The sequence below is a fragment of the Mauremys mutica genome, chromosome 2 (genome assembly GCF_020497125.1).
Source record: "Mauremys mutica isolate MM-2020 ecotype Southern chromosome 2, ASM2049712v1, whole genome shotgun sequence".
Classification (NCBI taxonomy): Eukaryota; Metazoa; Chordata; order Testudines; family Geoemydidae; genus Mauremys; species Mauremys mutica.
In genome coordinates this window covers 96,454,596-96,477,925 of record NC_059073.1, presented here as the reverse complement: position 1 = coordinate 96,477,925, position 23,330 = coordinate 96,454,596, and the positions used below count along the sequence as shown (strand labels likewise).

Below are 23,330 nucleotides of genomic sequence, written 5' to 3'. Positions count from 1 at the left end.
CTTCCCTCTGTTTTCTGAATTTACATTTGTACATTAATATTTTGTATGTTACTTATATATTTGTTTCCATTAATTATGTGACAGTTAAATTCTTGTCCATGAAAAGTGAAGACTTGATAGCTCAAGAGATTGTAGGGCAGATCCTCAGCTCAGTGAAGCAGGGCCACTTTACATCATCTCGGTTTTGGATCAATATTTTTCTATGATCCTTCAAAGAGCTACAACATGGGGTGCAGTTGTGAAAGCTTTCTTGCTCTGTCCTACCTATAAGGAGGATTGTAAGGTAGTTACATTTCCACAGGAATTAACTCGGGCCTTGACCTCTTGGCTGAGCCTTCCAACAAGGGTGCCAGTTAGGGCCAATTGTAGCGGTGGTGGTGGTTGTGTGTGTGTGTGTGTGTGTGTGTGTGTGTAGACCTGTTCCCTAGGAACTTTTTTAAAACCATCACATTATTTCAAATAGTCCAGCAAACTGCTTTTAGATGCTGCTAAAATAATTAGTGACCGAGGATAGAAATTGACCATGTAAAATGAAAGGCTCATAGCCCTATAACCAATCCCCCGAGTCATTTATTATATCTTTCCATTCTAATATATCACAGGAGTCCAGAATAATATGAATTAAATATTCCATCTCGTTAAAGGTTTTTCTTAATCTAAGATATTCTTCTAAAATCATGTAAGAGATACTTGTACTTTGACAATTACAGATCTAGTGCCTATATCCTCCCCTTAGCACAGAAAGTACAGAAGTAAACTCCCCCAACCTTACCTGAATGGGTGATCTCTGAGAAGACTCTCTGCATGCTTCCTTCTTGGAGGGACACTTGGTTTACAGAAGTGATAGATTCATGGTCTTCTGATCATCCCGAGTCATGAATATAAATCTAGGTAAAAGTCTGCAGATCTTGGGACACCCACATGAAGCAGTTTCCTCTGGGTGCACCAGGGTGCGGGAATCCCTGCAGCACTGATAACATGGTCATTTCAGGAGTTATACTGCGACAGACAACTCTCATACCCACACTGGCTGAACATGCCCCTTTATCCTCACTCATACTGTCATTAGAACAGAGGCCTGGTCTACACTAGAGGGGAGGAGGGGGAAATCGATCTAAGTTACACAGCTTCAGCTACATGAATAACATAGCTGAAGTTGACGCGATAAATCGATCCCCGCTGGATCAATCGCTGCCCGCCGATCCAGCAGGTAGCATAGACATACTCTTTGGGTACGTCTACATGACCCACCGGATCGGCAGGTAGCGATCTATCTATCGGGGATCGATTTATCACGTGTAGTGTAGATGCGATAAATTGATCCCTTATCGCTCTCCTGTCGACTGCTAAACTCCAGCTTGGTGAGAGGCAGAAGCAAAGTTGACGGGGAGCGGCGGCCGTCAATTCCGCGCCGTGAGGATGCAAAGTAAGTGATTCTAAGCTGATCTAAGATACATCAACTTCAGTTACGCTATTCTCGTAGCTGAAGTTGCGTATCTTAGATCGATCCCTCTCCCCCACAGTGTAGACCAGGCCGTAGAGTGGTGTTAAATACTGGCTACCAGTTGTTGCATTGTGTGTAGAGACTGCACCCTGAATCTGGACAAAGCAAGTAGAGACAGGCCAAAGACCTTAGTTTCTCGGCATCCTAAAACATCAATTCCAGTAGAGGGTCCTCTAACCTATCAGCCGATGGAGACTGGAAACAGCAAAGCTTTGTGACATCAACCCCATGCCAGTTCAGCACACCAGTTCTTTCTTCTCTGCCAACAGACAGAATTCCCCTTGGTTGAGTTAAGCATGTCAGTTTTCTTGTACCTTCTAGCTTAGGTTCCCTTCAGTTCTGGGCATCACCTAGTGAGCAATCAGCACTACAAGGCTCTGTGCTCATCTTCTGCCTTTGGGAAAGAGTTCTCTGCTGGCAGACAAGCACAGATCATGGAAAATAAGGTGACAGGAAGCACTACATAGCCAAAGACAATAATGCATTGCTTTCCCAGGTGTGCACACAGAATGCCTCTGACCCCCCCACCACACATTGGAAAATTTAGCTCAAAGTTAGGTTCACGTACCAATATTTATATTAACATAAATGCAAATTAGTATAAGAGTTAGTATGCTTTCTAAGCTCTCCCTTATCTGCTGCATTTAAATTTTATTAGGATTTTATATGCAAGTGTCATAGTAAATGAAACATGTATCTGTAAATGGACTCTTCTGGGAGTACAAGACTATGGTTTTCCCTCAGGCATTTGTATGATTTTATATAAAGTGCTTCCCATAGTGCTATTAAACTTCTACAAATGCAGTACATCTTATGGAATGGGTAGGAGTCAGATGCAATGATATATCAGTATGTAACATTTTTTATCTATTCGGGGCACTAGTTAGAAAAACAAAAGGATATTTCCCATATGACTGTCCTACCTAATATGTTATAACAGGAAAATGCCACTGATGTTTGCACCATAGGAGGCTCCAATAATAAAGAGAACAATTTTATCTTTAAAGAGAATGTACCAGAAAGCAGTGTACTCAAGTTAGATGTTAGAGTAGTATCATAAAGAAAGTGTAACTAGATTTATTATCTAGATCTATGTTTGAACACATAAAACACATATTTCGGTCTGAACTGTTTTATAAGTGTTGTGTAATCCAAATGTACTGTATTCAAAGACACAAGTGTGTGAAAGCTGATGGGTACGTTTGAGTAACTTGCATCTTTGGCATAACAAGGTCAATTTCATTGTCCTTTCCAAACTTCCATACTTCCATAAATGGTATCATAATTCTGAACAATACCAATTAGGCCATCAATTATGTCATTTTTTCTTCTGGAACTTCAGAAAATGGCTTTAAAATGTGTGAGTCCATTAGCATAAAGTATAACATTGATATTTGCTGATTTATATTTTTAATTCCAAGCAGGAAGCTGCAAAAATCATTTATACTATCGTTTCAGGGATGCTAAGAGCATTATAGCAGTTGCAACTTTTTATTATTCAGGCATAACTACCCACGTTGACATGTTTAATGAAGCACTATTCCACTGAGGTAACTTCTTGCTTTTGCTAACACAGGTAATACTCATACAGAAATATCTTCCATCTGAGGTGAGAAATTCAAAATTGGAAAGGAATCTCTCCTTGGAGAATGTGTAGTGTTGAGCTGCCTAGTACCACATTCACATTTAACCCATGATGTGGAATCTCATTCCTTGAGAGATGTGAGAAGCCAATCCCCTCAAAATAAAGCTCACCCCTTTCAAAAATATATTCCAAATTTTAAAATGGAAGTTCTCTTCCATCTGAGGTTCAAGTAGGAGAGGAGCATTTACCCCTACCTTGAGATTGGACTCTCTTTACCAGATTACCACTACTTGCTTACTTCTCCTTTTATACCCTGCCCCAGGGCCTGGCAGAGCCCACCTGTAGGAGCTCCAGGCTCATTAACCTTTCCTTGTCTGCTTCTATACCTCAGCAGAGCCAACACAGAACCAGAGGGTTTGGACTGGAACTGCCCAAATGGGTAGCACTACCAATCACAGCTTCAAGTATTCATTTTTTAATAAAATGGGTAAGAAATAAAACATGGCTTTAACTGAATGAGACCCAATAGGCTGTAATCATCATATTGCAGTCACATAAGCAATCTCTTTTTCTGTGTATCTATATCCCTGATCTATTAAATATAATCCCATAAAACAGCACATTTCTGAGCTTTACTGTTTGTATTTGGGTTCCTGTTTCAGAGATGGCATCAATCATACACTGTATCCACTGGATTATCCACAGTGGTAGCTTTTGTCAATATTAATACTCAGTTCCTTCAAAAGGGCTGCGTTATTTTCATGCTTAACAGTGATTTTCGTATGCCAGGAGTGGTTCAGTGAGACTGATCTCTGGTGACCTTCTGTTTCTAGATCACAGTTTGTTTTGAGTTAACGTTTATGTACTTGAGTGTACTTACTTGTCAGTCATATTTGAGAACAGTGTTGCTTCTGAAGTTGTAAGCCTCAGATGTTTGTGGTGGTTGAAGATTAACCTGTCAATTTATCTTTGAAATTTCTCACCAGCAATAGAGAGATGTCTATATCACCAGTTTGATCAGTGGCAGAGCCAGATTTTGCAACTAGGGGGATAATGGGTTGAAAAAGTGTGGTTGATGCATCCCTTGATTTTGACTGCACCTCCCCTCTGCCTTGCACCATTATAGTGCTCCCTATCTGTTCCCTGCAATGGTTCCCGGTTTCCTCCATCCCCTGGGGCCAGGGACACACTCCACATCGAGCCATTTCTCCCCTTGGAGCTGCTCAGTTCAACCACAATGGGGCCCCCTGCCTGTCCTCCCATACTCCACACCCCTAGCCCCCCTCCCCTGGCTGGCCCACTTGCAGCAGTAGCATGAGTCCAGAGTGGTGGTAGCAGCAGCTGGGGCAGCAAGATCCACAGAGACTGGGTGCAGAGCAGTAGGTGCAGGCTGGCACCAACATAGAGCCGGGTGAGTCACTGCCCTTGTAGCCAAAGCCCCAGCCTCAGACAAAGGTGCTGAATAGCTCGGGGCTGCTCCTGGTAGTACCCATGATCTTATTTGCTGGGGGTGGGGCAAGAGTGCTTCCCCATCAGGCACAGCCTATTTGGGGGATGCTTCCTGCTCATTGGAGCCCCTGGGAAAGAGGCAGGAGCATTTCCCCACTAGTGCAGTAGAGGGCCATTTCTGGCTGCTTAGAGCCCCAGCCACCCCCTGCACTGGGCAGCCCCACCACCTTCATATCCTGCCATCACCACTGCCACTTACACCATTTCTGCCCATCAGAGGCCCCCAAAATTTGCAGTCCTAGGCAGCTGCTTAGTCTGCCTATAGGTAGAGTGGATTCTACATAATATGCTCAAAAAATGCCACATATACACCTAAAGGCCACGAATGGATGTGTGTGTCGGGGGGGGGCTCTCTCTTCTCTCCACCCCCCACCCCATTAGTTTCACTCTGAGACTGATATTATAGGCATGTTCTGAGGGTGAAATTTTATACTTGCTCTAGACATAGAACTGCTCCTGAAGTCAACAGCAAAGGAACAGCATTTCGCTCCAGACTAGCCAGACTACTGAGTCTTTAGTCTGAGAAGTTTCTAAAAGAGTATTTTAATATCCAGAGAGTGGCCTCAACTCGGATCAAGATATTTTGAGAAGATACTGTATTTTACACTAGTGACCCCAAACCTTCAGGGTGTTGCTGACTTAATTATCAGAGAAAACATGCAACAGAAGAGACTGGCTTATGATAAGATGTTATAATGTGATCATATGTCAGAAAGTCATGGAAAGTGGCTCTGGGTCTTGTTTTTCCTCAAGAGAGTGTATTCTTATATAGAAGTCAGGTAAGAAATAAGATAAAAATAATCATTTTATTATAAAATGGTGATGCTGAGGAATATTTCTTTGCAAGGATATCCTCATGGATGGCCCATGGGGATGTTGTCAATTTTGGATCTAGGACATGACTGACTCCCAACTAGAGATGAAATCGTGTTCTGCAGATTGATTTTGCTATCTCTTTTGCAGTAGGAAAGGCTCATTAAAGGCCTCAAGGATATAAAATGCTATCAGAGTCTTGTTCTATTTCCTGGCTGCTTTGCTTGTTAACAGTTTATTTCTATCAGCTCCTCTGTAGGTTTTAAATTAGACGTTCATACAATATTTGTCTTTTGTTTTGGTTTGTTTTTTATATGGAGCACTTTAATAAAACATCTTAAAACATATTCAGTGGAAAATAAATCTGAAAGTAGCGCATTCACATATCAGAAATTAGAAAAACTGAGGACAATATACAGTATTTGCCAATATAGAGATAAAAATTCCACTGGAAAGTCACAAGTTAATCTTTTGTTTTAATATAAATTGAAAAGGAGAATGGAACTAGTAGAGAGGCAGAAGAAAAGAAGAAATATTAAGCCTTCTATTGAGCCTATTTTTTGGAACATACACTCTACCATTTTCTCTCTGTACAGTAGGATGACATAGCTGGGTACATGAAATGGTTAAAAGTCAGGTACAGTGTACTATTCTATTCTAAGTTACTGTATATACTCGTTCATAAGCCAAATTTTTTTAGTATAAAAGGGAAGCACCAGAGAAGGGGGTCGGCTTATGAATGGGTATAGAGAGGGAGAGGTGGGACACCACCCCTCCCCCAAACAGAGGGAGCAAGGTGAAGCAGCACAGTCAGCAGAGACAGAAGGGAAGAGGCAGCACCAGAGTTTCTCCACTGCTGGCCACACTGCTCTCCCCCCAGCCTCCAAAGCAGCTACAGCTCCGGGGCTGGCAAGCTGCAACCGTGCCGCTCGGCCCCGCCCCCCCAGAGCAGGCTGTGACCGTGCCGCCCGACCGCTGAAGCACTCTGTGGCCACTCTGCCCAGCCCAGCCCGCTGGAACATGCTGCAGCCATGCTGCCCGGTCTGGCCTGCCGGAGCAGGCTGCAGCCGTGCTGCCCAGCCTGCCAGAGCAGCTCCAGCCAGGTCAGAGACATCCTTCCCTGGCCCATACCAGATAAGATGGGAAGGGATGGGATGGGGAGGGTGTGGGGGTCCCGGGCTAGGGGTGGGGTCATGTGGGGGGTGGTTACAGGGGTTATTCCCCTGCCTCCCAGCTTCTCCCCACAAAAAAATTTCCCCACCAGTTGCTGTCCCGGCCAGTCAGGGTAAGCAGCTGGTGTGCTGGGACACTTTGCTTACTTAGGTTTACTTCCGTGCCTGTGGACGCTCGAGGTAAACAAACCATCTTGGACCACCAGCGGCTTATCCTGATGGCCCAGGAGCCAAAGTTTGCTGACCTCTGAATTATAGAGTCAGCTCATGAATGGGTTATAAATTTTTTTCCATTTTTACTTATCCATCTTGGAGGGGTTAGCTTATAAACAAACCGGCTTCTGAGGTTTTTACACCACACTCATCACCATAGTACCTGAGCACCTTACAGTAGTGCTTTAATCAGCATGACTACATATCTATCACAGGTTTGTTTTCTCATTTTCTCTCCAGTGAGAGAAATATGTGCAGTGGAGTGTCTTTTTTTGGCAGTGTGTGGCTTATATACACATACTGCTGCTATTGTTCTCTCAGGAGAAGGCAAGATCAAAGAAATGAGCCTTGTACTTGGAGCAAAAAAAGTGATGAGGTTTGTAATGGTCCCTACTTCCTTGGGGAGTTAATTCCACCGCCTTAGACAGTCTCTGGAGAAGATGTTGTCTCCTGCACAGACAAGATTTACTCTTAATGTTGAGAGTTCAACTGAGCCACAGGAACATAGTTGTCAACCACAGTCTTTGTCCCGGAGCTACAGATTTATTTTTTTTTAAAGACACCCTGGGCCCAGGCTATGAAGTGTTTTGAAGATAAGGACTGAGACCTTTAACTTGTTTTTTAATTATGTGGGAAGCCTATAGAAAGTGGAAGGTGGGTTTGATGTATTTGTAGCAGCCTGTGTTGCCGAGGAGATGTGCTACAACATTCTGAACTATTTAGAGTTTCCTAAGCGCTGAAGGATTCATGACCAGTTATAGTGAATTGCTGTAATCCAGCGGAGAGGTGACAAAGGCCAGGTCTTCATGCACCAAGATGGAATGTAGTTTCCAAGCCAGATGGAGATGGTAGAAAATCTTATTTGTAGATGCTGATATGTAAGAGCTCAACCTCAGATAGGAATATATAAGTTCTCCTTTTCAGTCCGTAGTCAATTCAGTCTGTATTGACCAATTGTGGGTGCACTGTGGTTGCAAACTCTTCGAAATCCTGTCGTCTGCCCACCAGCATCACCTCTGTCTTGATCCGCCTCAGCTTCAGCCAGCTTTTCTTCATCAAAGAACTGATATCTTCCAAGCACTGGGCCTTTTTGGTGGTGGTTGTGATGTGGTCATATTTGCTGAAGGATAGGTACAGCTGTGTATCATCAGCACATTGCTGTCATTTAAGTTTTGATCTGACCAGTTCACTTAGTGCAAGGGTCTCAAAGTCCCGGCCCGTGGGCCATCTGTAGCCCGAGAACCTCCCCACTGTGGCCCGTGGAAGAGAGACGTATGCAGCCACGCTGCCGACAATGTCTGCTGTAGGCACCCCTCGTCCCCCCCGCAGCTCCCATTGGTTGGAGGAGAGGGAAAGAGATATCATCACTAGTTTCCGGGCAGAGTCAGCCATGGAGGCAGCATCATTAGTTGCCGGGCAGAGTCAGCTATGGAGGCAGCATCACTTTTTTCCACAATTAATATAAACAAGTCAAAATACCGAACACAACTATCTGATGCACACCTTGCTGCAATCTGAAAGGTTTTAACTGCAGCCAAAAGTCAACAAATTGACAGAACTGAAGTTTTGCCAGGTGTCTGGTAAACACTAAAAACTCCCTGGCAGGCAAAGAATTGTATAAAGTTATATGGCAGTTTTATTATTTCTAAGAAATTCGAAATAAAAAAAATATAATATAAACATTTTATTTTCTGAACACCATCTTCAGTGACATTATTGGCCTACTCGGAGGACTGGCACTGGCTCTAAGGTAAATTGAGTTTGAGACCCCTGACCTAGTGGTTGTGTGTAAATCCTGAAAATAACCAGAGAAAGAATTGATCCTTCTGGGACTGCACAAGTAACAGGTCTAGTGGTGGAGGTGCAGTTTCCCATCATTACTCATTAGGTGCATCCCTCCAGGAAGGACTCAAACCATCTTAGTGCATTACCTTGAACCCTTGCCACCTCTCTCAGGTAAGACAGCAGAATCTTGTGGTCAACAATGCTGAATGCTGCAGAGAGGTCCAGGAGGATGAGAATGGATGTCTGTCCTCTATCCATTGACAGCAGAAGATCAACCCTCAGTGCCATTAAGGCAATTTCAGTTCCAAGTCCTTGCCTGAATCCGGATTATGCAGGGTTTAGAATGTTAGCTTTAGTTAGATGAGCATTTAGGTGGCAAAGGTAATAATTGGAGATATACCAATCTCCTAGAACTGGAAGGGACCTCGAAAGGTCATCGAGTCCAGCCCCCTGCCTTCACTAGCAGGACCAATTTTTGCCCCAGATCCCTAAGTGGCCTCCTCAAGGATTGAACTCACAACCCTGGGTTTACCTTTTGCTAGCTTCAATATGACCTTGCTCAAGAATGAGACATTTGACACTGGGTGGTAGTTGGCCAGTACTGAATATATTCATACAGTATGAATTGATTTATATTAAATGAAATGGGTAAAAAAAAAAGACGTAGACAAAGATGAGACAAGAAGAGAGAATCTGACACTGGTTAAAAGCTATAGATATGCCAAGAGAGAGTTATATGTTATTTATATGGCAAACAGTCATTTCATTTTAAACAAATATATATAAGAAATTTCTTATTTCACTTCTTTTCTTTTCAGGTACTTCGGTGATACAGGTTACAGCTACAGATGGAGATGATCCTGCTTATGGCAATAGTGCCCGACTGCTCTATAGTATTTTGCAAGGACAGCCCTACTTCTCTGTGGAGCCAAAGACAGGTATTGTTAGATCTTCCTATAACCCGAGCTTCATTCATGAACTCGCCTAAAATATCTGTGTGTCAGATAAACTTTACAACAGATTGTAATCTTATTTTCTCAAGACAGCACAAGTATAGTGTCCTCAGATCAAACAATCTATCTACTTATCTAGCACACACAACTGTAGTATCTGAATGTCTCTTGATTTAGGGCTTGATCCTGATCCTGCTCAAGTCAATGGAAAAACTCCCATTGACTCGATTAGTGAAGGATCAAGCCCTTAGGGCCCAAGTTGGAGACCATTTAAGTCAATAGAATGAGTCATATTTACTTCAGTTGTTTTTGGATGGTGCCCATAGTCACTTCATTAAATAAAATGGAATAAATTTCACATAAATCTAAGAAAATTTCAGCCTGTGAGGCATTTCAGATACCTCCCTATTTTTAAGATATATATAAAACTGGCTCAAATAATAGTCATGATGCAAACATTAAATTCCAGGACATATAATAATAATACTCCCAAGTCTATAAGATTTTATGCTTAACACCTCAAACAAAATTTAATCAACATAATTTATTTATGCTTCAATACTTCTCTGAAGTAAAGAATATTATTATTCTCATTTCAGAGATGAGTAAGCTGAAGCACAGAAAGTTAAAGGACTTGCTAAAGGTGAAAGTGAGACAGTGGGATACCCAGGAACATATAAAACAAGAAGTCCTAACTTCCAGCACAATGTCACATGTGCTATATACTAAACATTGTGTATATTATTGGTTGTGTCCATACACTTAAAACTTGATGACATTTGTCTGTCTGTCTGTCAATTTGTATGTAACAAAACAACTTTTCAAAACAGCATCTGATCAATTCCAAAACTTCAGGGAATATTCTAGGAACCAATGAGCAGAACCCTATTGATTTGGGGGATCATGGGGGACATGTGTAGCCCCCTTTACTCCGTTTAACCCAGCTTCAAGTACCTATGCAACTGTATAATGATTAAATGACTGGTTGATAGCACCAATTAATGCCTTTGAGCATAACAATATCCAATGTTTGTCCATCCTCCCAATAAAATTTAACATGACATGAGCAGAGGATGGGGAGACGTGTGGGGGAACGGCAAATAGGAGGGGCACATGGAATCCCTAGCATGGGGGTATGGGAATGCATATAGAGCCCTCGCATGAGGTAATAGGAGACTCTGGCATGGTGGGAAGGAGTCACATGAGCCCATGGCATGAGGGAAAGAATGGAGGGTGCAGGGAATCCCTGCAATAAATGACAATGGGAGCGTGTCACATGGGTGGGAATGTGGGAATGGAAGAATAAGCTCACCCTACGGATGTTATGAATTGTGAAACCTCTTAGTGGTACTGAATCTGATGCTTATTTTTGTACTCTTAATGTCTGGTCAGATATCGTAAATAATGTGCTTAGCTAACTGTATCTTCCAGGGGTCATTAGAATTTCTTCCCAAATGGACAGAGAAACTAAGGAGCAATACTTTGTCATTATCCAAGCCAAAGATATGGTTGGGCAAATGGGTGGATTTTCAGGAACAACAACTGTAACCATCAACCTCTCTGACATCAATGACAACAAACCCATATTTCAACAAAGTGAGTAAATGGCAAGAAGTTTTATTATTACACATGAAACTGTGGGGAAAATTTAGTACTAGTGCAATGTCAGTAAGTTCAGTGGTATACCCATTGAGATCAGATCTACATTTTGCCTTTTGTATCAAATAAAAGATAGATAAACCAATAACTTGGACTAAACCAAAAGCTTGGACTAAATAGCTAGAGAGCTTAAGCCAGTGCTATGTTTTGTTATAGTTTTGAGATAACAAGATACCTACTTTAGGAAAGTTAAATCGAAAAAAAAGTATTTTTTTTCTCTTGGGATTTAGAGCATAATTTTTCTTTATTACTGTTAATATATTGACAACTGTAAAATTATGTTTCTCTAAGGATAAAAATTCTCTCTTCAGGACTGACTAATTAAACAATAAATACAAATTGAACTAGTAGGGAAGCCATGCAACGCCACTGCTATCTAGCATGCAGCTTCATTCAGGAGAAATAATCACACTATGCTGGCTTAATACAGAAATCTATATTTTAATGGCAGTCTTCCCAGAGTGTGCATATGTAGAGAGGAGGTTTCACACCACTGGTTTTCTGCACCCTGTGGTCACTAATCTGAAATAAAGATTAATTATAAAAGTGTGGAAAACAAAGGCGGTTTCAGAATGAAGTGGTGGGAAATAATTCAGATTTAGATATTTTTTATTCAGAAACCTACCGTAAATAATAATAATGTTGCAAGTGCACACCATACAAATGCTGTAAACCAGTTGGGTCCAACTAGTCAGCAGTAGAATTAAATTTAACAGATGAATTCCTAGTCCCACTGAAGTTAATGTGAGCTTTGCCATTGATTTCAACTAAGCAAAGATTTCATCCAATAGTTTAAAAAAGCCGCAGAGCCACAATCAGTCTTGTATTTCCCTATGCTCAGGCATAGGCAACTGAGCTGCTATGCTGTCCTCCCTATGGATCCCACAATCTAGCAAGGAAACAGGTAGTGTAGAACTTTAATCGTCTCTCTCCTCCCTTCCCTTTGCCAGTAGACTGAGCTGTAGGCAGTTAGGCCTAGTGGTCGGAGTCTGAATGCCAGGACCAGGAAGCAGATCCAAAGGTCAGAACTGGCTTATTAGGAGTAAGGGAATGCAGGAGCAGGATTGGTTCTGAAACAAGAAGGGGATAGGAGGGGAACAAGGCTTGCTGCAGGGCAGGATCTGGACTGGAGCTGTGGAGGAGCGGAGGAGGAGCAAGGCTTGGCGAGAGACAAGCACTGGGAGGGAGAGAGGGTGTGGGTGTTGAGCAGCCAGTGAATTACTGCTGCTGCTGAGCTTAAGAACTGGCCTGTTGGCTTCCTCAACAAATCAGGCAAGGCAGTCCATCAGGCAGCCCAACTGGCTTGTTAGGGTGTCAGGAGTGCTGAGTAGGTGCAGCTGCAGCTACAGAGACTTACTCTAACAGTACCTCTCTCATTAAGGGCATCTTCTAGGTACCCCCAGGCCTGGTTTCTGTGAAATGTCCAGAACAGATCCAGGGTATGGATGTGATTCAGTAATGGGTAACCAGGCCTGATGAAAGAAGCAAGCCATCAATAGACTCCGCCAACTCCACGGTGTCCTTGCGTTGGGTGGGAATCTGGTGTATTCATGCAAAGTCCTGATCCATGAAGTTACCTGAGACACTCAAATCCACAAGTGATTGCAGGTGGACCTCAGAGATGGAGAGGTGTCAGACTTGTAGAGGAAGCTGGAGATATGTTGGGACCTGTCTGCTCATTGCCAAGATACCATCAGACATATACTAATGTTGGGTACCAGTGAGAGGCAGAGAGCAACACCCCAACCCAGACCCTGCTATCGGTGGCTGGGGTTTGGCATTCCCTGACCAGGGTGACAATTGGACCTTAGCAGGGCAGCCCGACACAAAGTGTCCTGGTCTTCGACAGTATAGGCATAGCCCCAATGCCCAACGCTGCTTTTTCTCTGCATTGAGTTGTGTGGGATGGGCTGTGAGGAAGGTGCTGAAGGTTGGCGAGCCAGAGATGGCAGGGCTGGCAGGAGTCAGGAAGCTGAACTTCTTTCTTGGCAGCGTTCCATCAGATGGTTGACAGTCTTTATCCTTAGGTCAATCAAGGCAGCCAGAGTCTGTGGCGTGTCCACTTGTGCCAACTCTTCTTGATGTCATCATTCAGATTGACGTGGAAATGATAGTGCTGTGAAGTCTCATTCCATTCAGTGTCTGCTACCAAACAGGAGAACTCCGCAGCACAGGCCAAGGTCCTGGTGCAACGCTCCAAGGGTGGTCTCGGCTGTACACTTATGATCAGGGTCACTGAGGATCCACATCCATGGTTTGAATGAAGTTTTCAAGCTGGCCCAGGACTGGGCTTGCTTTCTCTAGGAGTGGGGACGTCCATGTCAGAACCTCCCTAGACAGCAAACTGAGAATCAGCTGCATCCTGAATTGATCAGTGGGGAATGACTGCAGGCACAGTAGAAAGAGGAGCCAGCATAGACTGAGAATCCCCTGAACAACGCCCCGATCACCGTTAAACTTATCAGGCAGGAGAATCTTTGGCTCACACCAAGTGGGAGGCAGAGTCAGGGGTGGCATTGCCTGCCTGTGCAGTGCTACATTCTGTGCCTGCAGGACAGTGACGTTGGCCTTCAGGTTAGCAACTTGGATCTCCAGGGTCTGTAAGGCAACCCCTATCTCTGGCAGGGAAAGATTGGCTGGGGAGGGATCCATACTACCCAGTGGTCTGGACCCCTTGTCAGCCCAGTTTCCCTCTGTTTTAGTTTCAGGCTGCTCACACTGTCAGGAGAATGGGTTGTAGGCAGTCTGGCTTTGTGGTCAGTGTCTAAATGCCAGAGACAGGGATCGAGACAGAGACAGAACCAAGAAGCAGGGCTGAAGTTCAGAACTGGAATCAGAGTCTGAATGCCAGAGCTCAGGGTTGAGACACAGTTGCAGTCAGGAATCACAGCCGAGGGTTGGAACCAGATTATCAGGAGACAGGCAGGGAAGGCTCTATGTTTTTTGCTGCCCCAAGCACGGCAGTCAGGTGGCCTTCAGCGGCGTTTCTGCGGGCAGTCCAGTGGAGGCACAGAGGGTGTGGGCATTGAGCAGTGACAACTCCAGGCACCTGCACAGCAAGCGTGTGCCTGGGACTGCAAGTGGTGGGTGGCATGCTGGTCGCTGTGAGGGTGGCAGTCAGGCAGCCTTCGGTGGCATTTCTGTGGGAGGTCTGCCGGTCCTTGCCCCAAAGGCATGGGACTGGCAGATCACCCAGAGAAATGCCACCGAATCCGCGTGACCACCTGACCGCCCACAGGTGTGCCGTCAAAGGCTGCCTGACTGCCGTGCTTGGGGCGGCAAAAAACATAGAGCCACCCCTGCTGTTGAGCAGCCAGGGAGCTACTGCAGCTGCTGAGCTTAAGAACTGGCCTGCTGGCTTCCTCAGACAACCAGGGCAGGGCAGTCCATTAGGCAGCCTAGCTGGCTCATTAGGGTGTCAGGAATATTGAGCAGGTGCGGCACCAGGGCCTTATCCTGATACCCTACCTCTACCCCTGCAAAGTAGCAGGCTACCAATAGGGTCACTGCTGAGCAGCTGTAGCAGGAATATGACAGTATCTGTTCAGAGGGCTCCTAGCTCACCTGAGAGCTGTTTCTCAGGCAGCAGGGGAGCAGTTGTGATGCAGTTATGGAGGTGCTGCCCCCTAGTGCCTCCTCACAGGAATGAGGCTGGTTCAAACACTTCCCTTTGATACTCACATTACCCAGCTCAGGAAACATATTTTCAATTTATATTCAGGCAAACATTTTTTTCTTAAATAGTCACCCCCCATGGCCTCAGGTGAGTGTTTCAAAGGCAACTACTATTCCCCAGGCCACAGGTTCCACACCACTGCTTTCAACTGTTATAGATCATTGACAAAGTTGACAACGTTTAATGTGATGGTACTTGGCTGTTTCTTTAAGAGTTCTACTACATGAATATCTCTGAGGCAGCACCAGTGGGCTCTACCATAGGCAAAATCATGGCAGAGGACAGTGACATAGGGGAGAATGCAGCCATGAATTATGTCACCGAAGGAGAGGAATCACTTGTTTTTGACATCATTACTAACAATGAGACCCAAGAAGGAATTGTTAAATTAAAAGAGGTGAGACATTAAAAAAACCACTAAAATGAAACATATCATTAATGTTTTAAAATAATAAAATAATAACAACAACTGCTACTAAAACAACAACACTTCATGTTGTTGTTTCCATGTTTTTTTTTCTATCTGGCTTCTTTAAGCACTAATAATCTGAGTGAAAAAAGGATCTGGAATGGTGTTGGGGAAAAAAACAACCTCACTAGCTTAGAAAGTAAATTGATATTTTTGGTTTGTGGCTCAAGCAATCGGGGTCAGGATATCTGGGTTTTATTCCCAGCTTTGCACTTGTCTCCTTATGTGATTGTGGGAAAATGTCTTAGCCAATCTGTGCCTTGTTTCCCCACCTGTAAAATGGGAAGAATAATAGGAGCGGAGTGTTCTGAGGCATAACACACTGTTAGTAAAGAATGTTAAGATCTTGAGATGGAAGGTACTTCTGTGTATTAGTGAAAAGTGTTTTGATTTCTTTAGTGAAACACACTCAGGAAGCTTCAGTTGTATATGGGACTTTTTTTAGCATCACATAGGGAGAAAAAGAGTTAGCTACTAGAACTGAACTGATGACAAGGCTTCATTTTAAACCTTGCAGGGGAGGGAAAAGACAGAAAGTTCATTCAGTTGGTTACCTATGTTCTTATGGTATGGAAAGCCAAAAAATATTCTGTGATGGAGCTAGAGAGCACAGGGTATTTACTCAGACAATGTCAGCACTTCAGTGAAGTATGGGAGACTAAAGAATTTGATGTTGCTGTCTTTTGCCCGTTTGGAACAGTTACAAGGAAAGGAAGCTCTTTCGCTAATATTTCCTGTTGTAGTTTGTATTACTAATCCTGACTAAACAAATGATATGACAGACAGTGTGGTCAGTGAGTTATTTTCATTTGTTTTTTTTTAAAGGGGAGGCAGAGTTATTTTTTCTGAAGACTAAATTGTAATAAACTCAGTTTGAACATCTGAAAGTTAATTAATTCCCTTTATTCTACATGAAAATTTATATGCTGTATTGTATAGTGTTAACTCTACATGTGAAATAAAGGCATTAAGAGTATAACCTACATTAAACATAAGTGACAAAGTAAAGTAAGGTATCCATTATAATACTATTAAATCATAACATCAGAGCAAACCAACGAAATCAATCCTTAATAGTGAAAGCAAACTAAAGTAAGGCACAGATTAATAATTAAACTGTTATTGCAATGTGTACATATGTGTGTGTAACTGCTTTTAAAACATTCCCAAAAGAAGTGTACCACTATTTCTTGTCTTTAATCTTACATTAGTCATTAATGTATTATTAATTTTCAAATTCTAAAAAAAAAAAAAAAGAAATTTTCCACTTCCAACTTTGTTTGTCTACAGAGAGTGGATTTTGAGAGCAAAAGGAGATACAGTGTTAGAGTAAAAGCTATCAACAGGCAAATGGATGACCATTTTATGAAAGAAGGGCCCTTTGAAGACACAACCATTATCAAGATCAGTGTGGAAGATGCTGATGAGCCTCCAGTTTTCACCTCACAAAACTATGTGATGGAAATTGCTGAAGGGGCCACAAATGGCTCCTTTGTTGGTGCTATAACTGCCAGAGATCCAGACAATGCCAACAGTCCCATCAGGTACACTTGATGTAAAATGTAAATAGGTATGCTAGGAGGAAGTGATTTAAAAACCAGGGCTGAGATTTTTAAAGGGGCCCCCAGACTATTTAAGTGAGAAAAATTCCAGGGGACTCTTTTCCATTCCACAGGTCTGTGCTTCACGAATGAACTAAAGTTCACCCCCATTGTGATAGCCTGGATATCCTTAAAGCAAATAGTCTGGAATAGTAAAATGTCACTTCCTTCCCTCTGGGCTTAATCCTGACCCCTGAACAAAGCCTGAATAAATGGAGTTTGTAAATCAATTTTTCATACTACTCAGTGGATGGAAAAATAGATCAAATAGTGGCCCTGTAGAGGATATGGAACAACAGCAGAACTGTGGTGCCATGTCCACAACTAAAACCTCAGGTCTGCAGTAGCACAGATGTCACTGTGTTCTGCATAATTGCTGATCCACTGGCTATGCCCGTATCCCTAATCCAGTCTGCTCCCCAAAATTTCCTTTACAGAGGGAAATATTGTAGTGCAGTGCTGTTTTAGACTTTGGTAGGAAAAGTGTCCACTCCCACAGCCGAGATCGAGCCAGCTCTGCGTAACATAATTGTACCCGTTCCCTTCTTTTTCAGCTTTCAAGGACTGGTATTTTCCCCATAGTGAAATGTTGTAGTCAATGATTCTACAAACTATGTATTTCACAAAATAGTTTCACTGTATCTTACGGCAGGACACAATTGATTCATCTTTAGCATATGATTTATTTATGACATCATTGAACACCACTTAATTTAGACAAACTAAGGTACAGGATAAACTAGTTTGGTGCAAAATAATCCACTACTATGGATTAAATTTTCAAATTCTTAGTAGCTGACATACTCTATTATCATCTATGCTTCAATAGACTATAGATTTCCAAAATGTTTGTCTTTTTAAATACTAGTTTCTTATTATATTGACTTATCCTGGGGTAAAATTAAGTTAACAAAGTACAACATGTACAGAATTTTTCAAAACGCTTGTTTTTTTTGCTTAGAGAATTATAGCATCTGTACCAAAACATGTAAATACTGTGAATATTTATAACATTTGTATAGTATATTTTTTCAAAATAAAATATTTCTCGAGGGGTTGCTGTGATGTACATGTGTATCTATTGCCCCAATCCAGCAATGTTTAAGCAGGTTTATTGCACCATAGACTTCCTTTAAGATGGAACATTTCATTTCCCAGCATGCATTAACTATGATTTTAAAACATATATATGTATGTTCTGGGGAAAGTATATGCATATGCAGCCAGTTATTCAACAATAACTCAGCTGTCAGTGTTTTCTTATCATACAAAAACAAAACAAAACAAAACCAGGCCTGATTGCCATTATGGACACCAGTTTGCAAACAGCAGTATATGTTATAATTAATAAAGTATATTTAAAACAAACAAAAGTCTGAAATCAGAAAAAAAACAAAACAGAAACAACAACAAGAAAAGATTGTGTGGGGAGGGGGGATGAGAGGATACTCTCAAATGAAATATGTTGGAAGCTGAGTTATAAATCCCTGAAATAAGAGTTTATAAAGGAGACATTGACAAGCCTCTTGCTAAACTGAAGTGAACAGATGACAATCTATTATGGTAGTTATTGGATTTAATATTTTGCTGATTTTCACACAGGCTGCATGGTAACTATAAATTAAAAGTTAGAGAGTCATCCAGCAAGTGGCATTTAGTAAGGGCTATCAGAGAGGAGTCCTAAGTGTCAATTTGCAATATAAAGGCTTTATCAAGCAAAATGAAAGCTGGAGAACAAGAGGGAATTGTTAAGTACGGGTATTCTGAACAGGACCAATGCAGACTTTCTGAGTTTGCGCAAATTTCACATCCAAGAAATAGCCACCTACTGTGCCTTATGAATAAAGCCACACATTTAGTTTTATCTTTTTAAAAAAAAAATCCAATAATTTAAAAATCTCTGCCATTCTAATTTATATATTTGACTTCACGCTCTGCTTTTTTCATAGTCACACATATGTAGCCGATGATAAGAATTGAACTATCATTCCACCTGCATTTTGTATGTGTGTATATGAACATGGCATGCAGACCTTTTCAAATGATGGCTGTTGCGGTAGAGCTCCAAGTTAGGCTCGTTACAATCATTTCTCACTTTTGGATTTTGTACCTGGGGTTAGCAGACATCTTGTTATAGATAGTCAGATGCCTGTCTTTTTCCCTAATGCTCATTCCTTCGACATCATAACATGTCAGCAACAATAAAATAGATTTACTATTATACCTCTACTTAGTTGCCAGTGTTATTCATTTCACAACTGGAATTTTTGCTGTTTCTTTTCAACCAAGTCATTCACCTGCTGTGAGACCGACTTAGAAATAAGAATGAATAATGCATTTTAGATTCAGTTCACATTAATATAGATCTGAGGCATATTTAGTTTTATGAAAAGAAGAGCTTTGATCTTGGCAGCAGTGAATTTTAAATGTTTATAAGTGTACGTTTTTCATAATTTCTAAGTTGCTGCTGCACACATTTACATGTACATATCCACAGCTGTTTTCTCGACTGACAATAGCTTTATATGTCCTTGTTTCAGATGGAACATTTCAGTATTAGGCAATCTTTTTACTTTTTTTTTGGTGCAGGTATTCTATTGTCCATAGCACGTATTTAAAGAGATTGTTCAGCATCAATGCACACAATGGAACAATCATTATAACTAAGCTTCTGGACCGAGAGACAGCTGCTTGGCACAACATAACTGTTACAGCCACAGAAATGAGTGAGTAAGAATTTAAGGAACACTATGTTTTATATCCTGCATGCACTTAGTGTAATTATTATCTGAACATCCCTTCTTTTAAATGGAGAATACATGGTACTTTCTCACTATATTGCTGTTTCTTGTTACATTAAGGAGCATTATTAAAATGATGAGTTCAGTGGAAGCAGGATGTTTTTGAGCTCCAAGGTCTTGTGCTCTTTCATAAAAGATGACCTTATAAAAAAAGAAGAAAAAGAAGAAATTGTAATGAGATGGAGACTCTAACACTTTCAGGTTATACTGAAGCATATGAATTGCTCCCCTGGTGCAAGATCTTATGTTAAATTAGACCCTGGTTAATTTCACACCAGATTTTTGACTAGTATAAAATTAGCTAGGGTCTAATTTAACACCAGTCAGAAACCTGTATTTCAAATTAATGGTTAATGTCGGGACTAAATCAGCTAGACTTCTCTACAGTGACAATTAAATCTGGGAAGCATCCTTTATATAGATTTCACCTGTCAGTTTTGTCTGAAAGTCAAATGCAAATTGCTTCTGTTTGTGCTTTCAGTTATCCAGCTGCCCTATCTTTGGGACAACATTATGGAAAATGCTTGCTTGCTAATTTGGAACTGGATGTGACAAAATGTGTTTCTTCCTAGTTAAAATTAATCACATCATCCACAGGAAGAGAAAAGGTCAATAAAATAGGAGGATATCAATGGATCAGCTACTTATTGGCATGCATTTTTAACAACTAGCATGTGGTTTAGACATTGTGTCATATAAATTTGTTTTTTTATGATGACTATTTAGAAATATGAGTAAGACAAGGTGGGTGAGGTAATATCTTTTATTGGACCAGCTTCTTCTCTCCAGTGACAGAGACAACCTTTAGAAATATGTTAATACAATATAGTCCCCATAAGAAAGCATTCCCCATATATATATATATATATATATATCAGAATAGTAGATGCAATAGTGAGCTTAATATAGTGAAGTTGGTAGCAATATTTATTGCAATCCTCATTTTATATTTTTGAATTGATAGTCTTGTTTGACTTCTTGGTTTATCTGTGAGTTTTTAAATACATGTATCTTCTTTTTCACTTTGTTGGACAGCTGGCGGGTGATATAGTGGAATGGAAAGCACCTCTGGGATATTTTTGTCATACCTTGAATAGGTCTATGGAAACATTGCAGGATGACTTCAGTCTAGGATTGTGACTTTTCTGTTTAGCTAAACACTAAAAAGGGAGAGAACCAGATGTTACAATTGAATAAATGTCTCCTGAACCAGAAGAAATGCCAAGGGTTTCAATGTCAAGAAATATTAAGATATGTGTTGTAAGAGAAGGGAGCCTTTCTCATTTTGCTATATTTATTCTCCAGCTCTTCAATGATAATATGGTCACCATTTAATAAGATGATATCCAGAGGTATTAAAGGTGTTTCACATTGGTTTGGATATGCTTGAAGATGATTTACTTTATCAATGAATAACACTGAACACCTGAAATATAATCATCATGTCTATCCTGTGTACTTAGCAATCTTTTCTTGAAAAACAAAGAAATTACGGGGGAAATTTTGGCTCCATTGATGCCAATGGCAAAACTACCATTGATGACAGTGGAACCCGGATTTAATCCCATATGGGCCATGTATGGTTACAGCCTCTTTGCACCAACCAGGTGGCATAAATCCAGCTTCAAATCCCATAAGTGTCCTGGCATCTGCACCATAGTCAGGCCTCCATTGCCCACCATTTCTCAGTATAGGGGGCTGAGGAGCACAGGGACGAATTCCACGGCAATCCTCCACTGATATTAGTTGCATTAAGGAGCGTGCATCAGTGGCACAACATATGGTTTGTCTACTTGTGCTAGGTCTGACCTTGAGATTCTCAGAGCCAGAACCAGCTGCTTAATGACCCTTCCTCCATCGTGCGCTGAGTGGAGCTCCAACTCAAGAGCGAATCAAGCCCAGTATTTTCTGTCTCTTAGTAGATGTTAATCTGCCTACAAAGAGTACACAATCCAAACCAGAAATACTAGCACTCTAATAATGCAAACAGAACAAGAAAACTTGAGCCATCAGACTGACTTGAAGGTGATTTGTTCATTCACAAAAGGAAGATCCTTAGGGGCCAAAATGTTTTCTGCCTCCTATTTCTGTCAATTGAAGTATAAATCTCCATCAAGTACTTCTGATGGTAACAGCTGACTGAAACATGAGACAACTTTGACTCTAATTTGTTATTTCTTTGGATGTCCAGAGGTGTGGTTCACTACCAGCTCTAAGTAGTTACCAGTAAGAGATAGCAGAAAGGACCATTTGCCCTGAATAGTTCAGCACACCACACCTTTTATACTGAGCTTCAGAACTCACAACTCTCTTCAGCTCTAAAGCGTGGAAGGTAAAGGATTTAACTCACCACTCCAGTTTTGTCTGATAAGTGTGATTTTATCAATTAGCTTTTCAATTTATATACAGTTCTTTTATATTTTTACCTTTTAGCACTACCATTCAATACTTCCTTCCTGCTCATCTCCACTAGGAAATGAGGTGGGAGAACACACAGTCACAACCTGGCTCAGCCTAATCTAGTAAGTGATCTGATTTTTTTCCATTTAAATTTTATTTACAAGTGAGCTTATTGTGGGGGGAAATACTCACTGCATTGTTTCTCTCTTTTTGTCTTTTAGGTTTCCAAGGAATTATTTTCCCTGATGGTGCACTTTCATGTATCTCTCCCAGCAATGTTCACATTTCACTACCTGATTCAATACACAGTATAATTATTTAGGTCAATATTTTAAAAAATGGATGCTTACAGATATGTTTCTAAGTTCATAGTTAGGCCCCTAAATGCGTAGCCTGATTTTCAAAAAGGCTGAGTAACCAGCAGCTCCCACTGAAGTCAATAGGAGCTGCTGGGTGCTCAGTACTCCTAAAAGCCAAGCTACTCGGACTAAGTTTGGGCATCTTCCTATAATTCCAAATACATTTTTCCCATTTAAATCACTCTTCTATCTTTGAAACACTCTCCACTCCCTCCAGCCCAATACTCAGCGTGAAAACCTGGCCCTATAATAGTCAGTGGGAATTTTGCCATTGACTTCAGTCAGGCCAGGATTCCATCTGTAACATTTTCTTTGTTTCTCATTTTAATTAATGCTTTTAGTCCAACACTGTTCTGTTTGCTTCCTATTACAAACACACACACACTACCTCACTCCTTCCAGTCTGATAAAAAATGCCACTGCCAACACATTGGATGACTCCAGTCAGTCACAACAACAGAGAAGATTCTGGGAAGTTTTACCCATATTGCTCTTCTCTTTCACACGATTTCTGGCTCTGGAATGACTCTGGACAATAGTGGACATCCTCTTTCAGCCCTGGTGTGGTGCATCTCTGTGCTACTCTGAAGCAAGCCCACTCCCTCTGCTTTCACTAAATTGTTACAATCCATCACATACTCTTCCCAATGAATCAGCAGTGTCACAACTTTGTTTCACTCTCTTTCTTACAGATTCTGTTAATAACAATGAATTACTTTGAAATCCTTTTTGGTTTACATAGTGATGACTGAGGTACCTTTACTTACTTATGTTGAGTATAAATGACTTATTGTTCTTCTTCGAGTGATTGCTCATATGCATTCCAGTTAG

At 41.4% G+C, this 23,330-nt stretch overlaps 1 protein-coding gene across 12 annotated transcripts in view; it reads left to right on the top strand.

Annotated features, from left to right (window-relative positions):
* The window catches only part of CDH19 (cadherin 19), a 184,057-nt gene that overhangs the window by 135,948 nt on the left and 24,779 nt on the right, over positions 1-23,330 (top strand). For 11 of the 12 annotated variants that reach the window (XM_045006466.1, XM_045006465.1, XM_045006467.1 and 8 more), the window contains 5 exons: positions 9,400-9,519; positions 10,966-11,130; positions 15,082-15,266; positions 16,629-16,882; positions 19,529-19,665. In XM_045006466.1, coding sequence (XP_044862401.1) covers positions 9,400-9,519; positions 10,966-11,130; positions 15,082-15,266; positions 16,629-16,882; positions 19,529-19,665 — 861 coding nt within the window. Of the gene's footprint in view, positions 1-3,497; positions 3,577-9,399; positions 9,520-10,965; positions 11,131-15,081; positions 15,267-16,628; positions 16,883-19,528; positions 19,666-23,330 lie in introns of those variants that run through there. The other variant, XM_045006470.1, reaches the window with a different exon arrangement.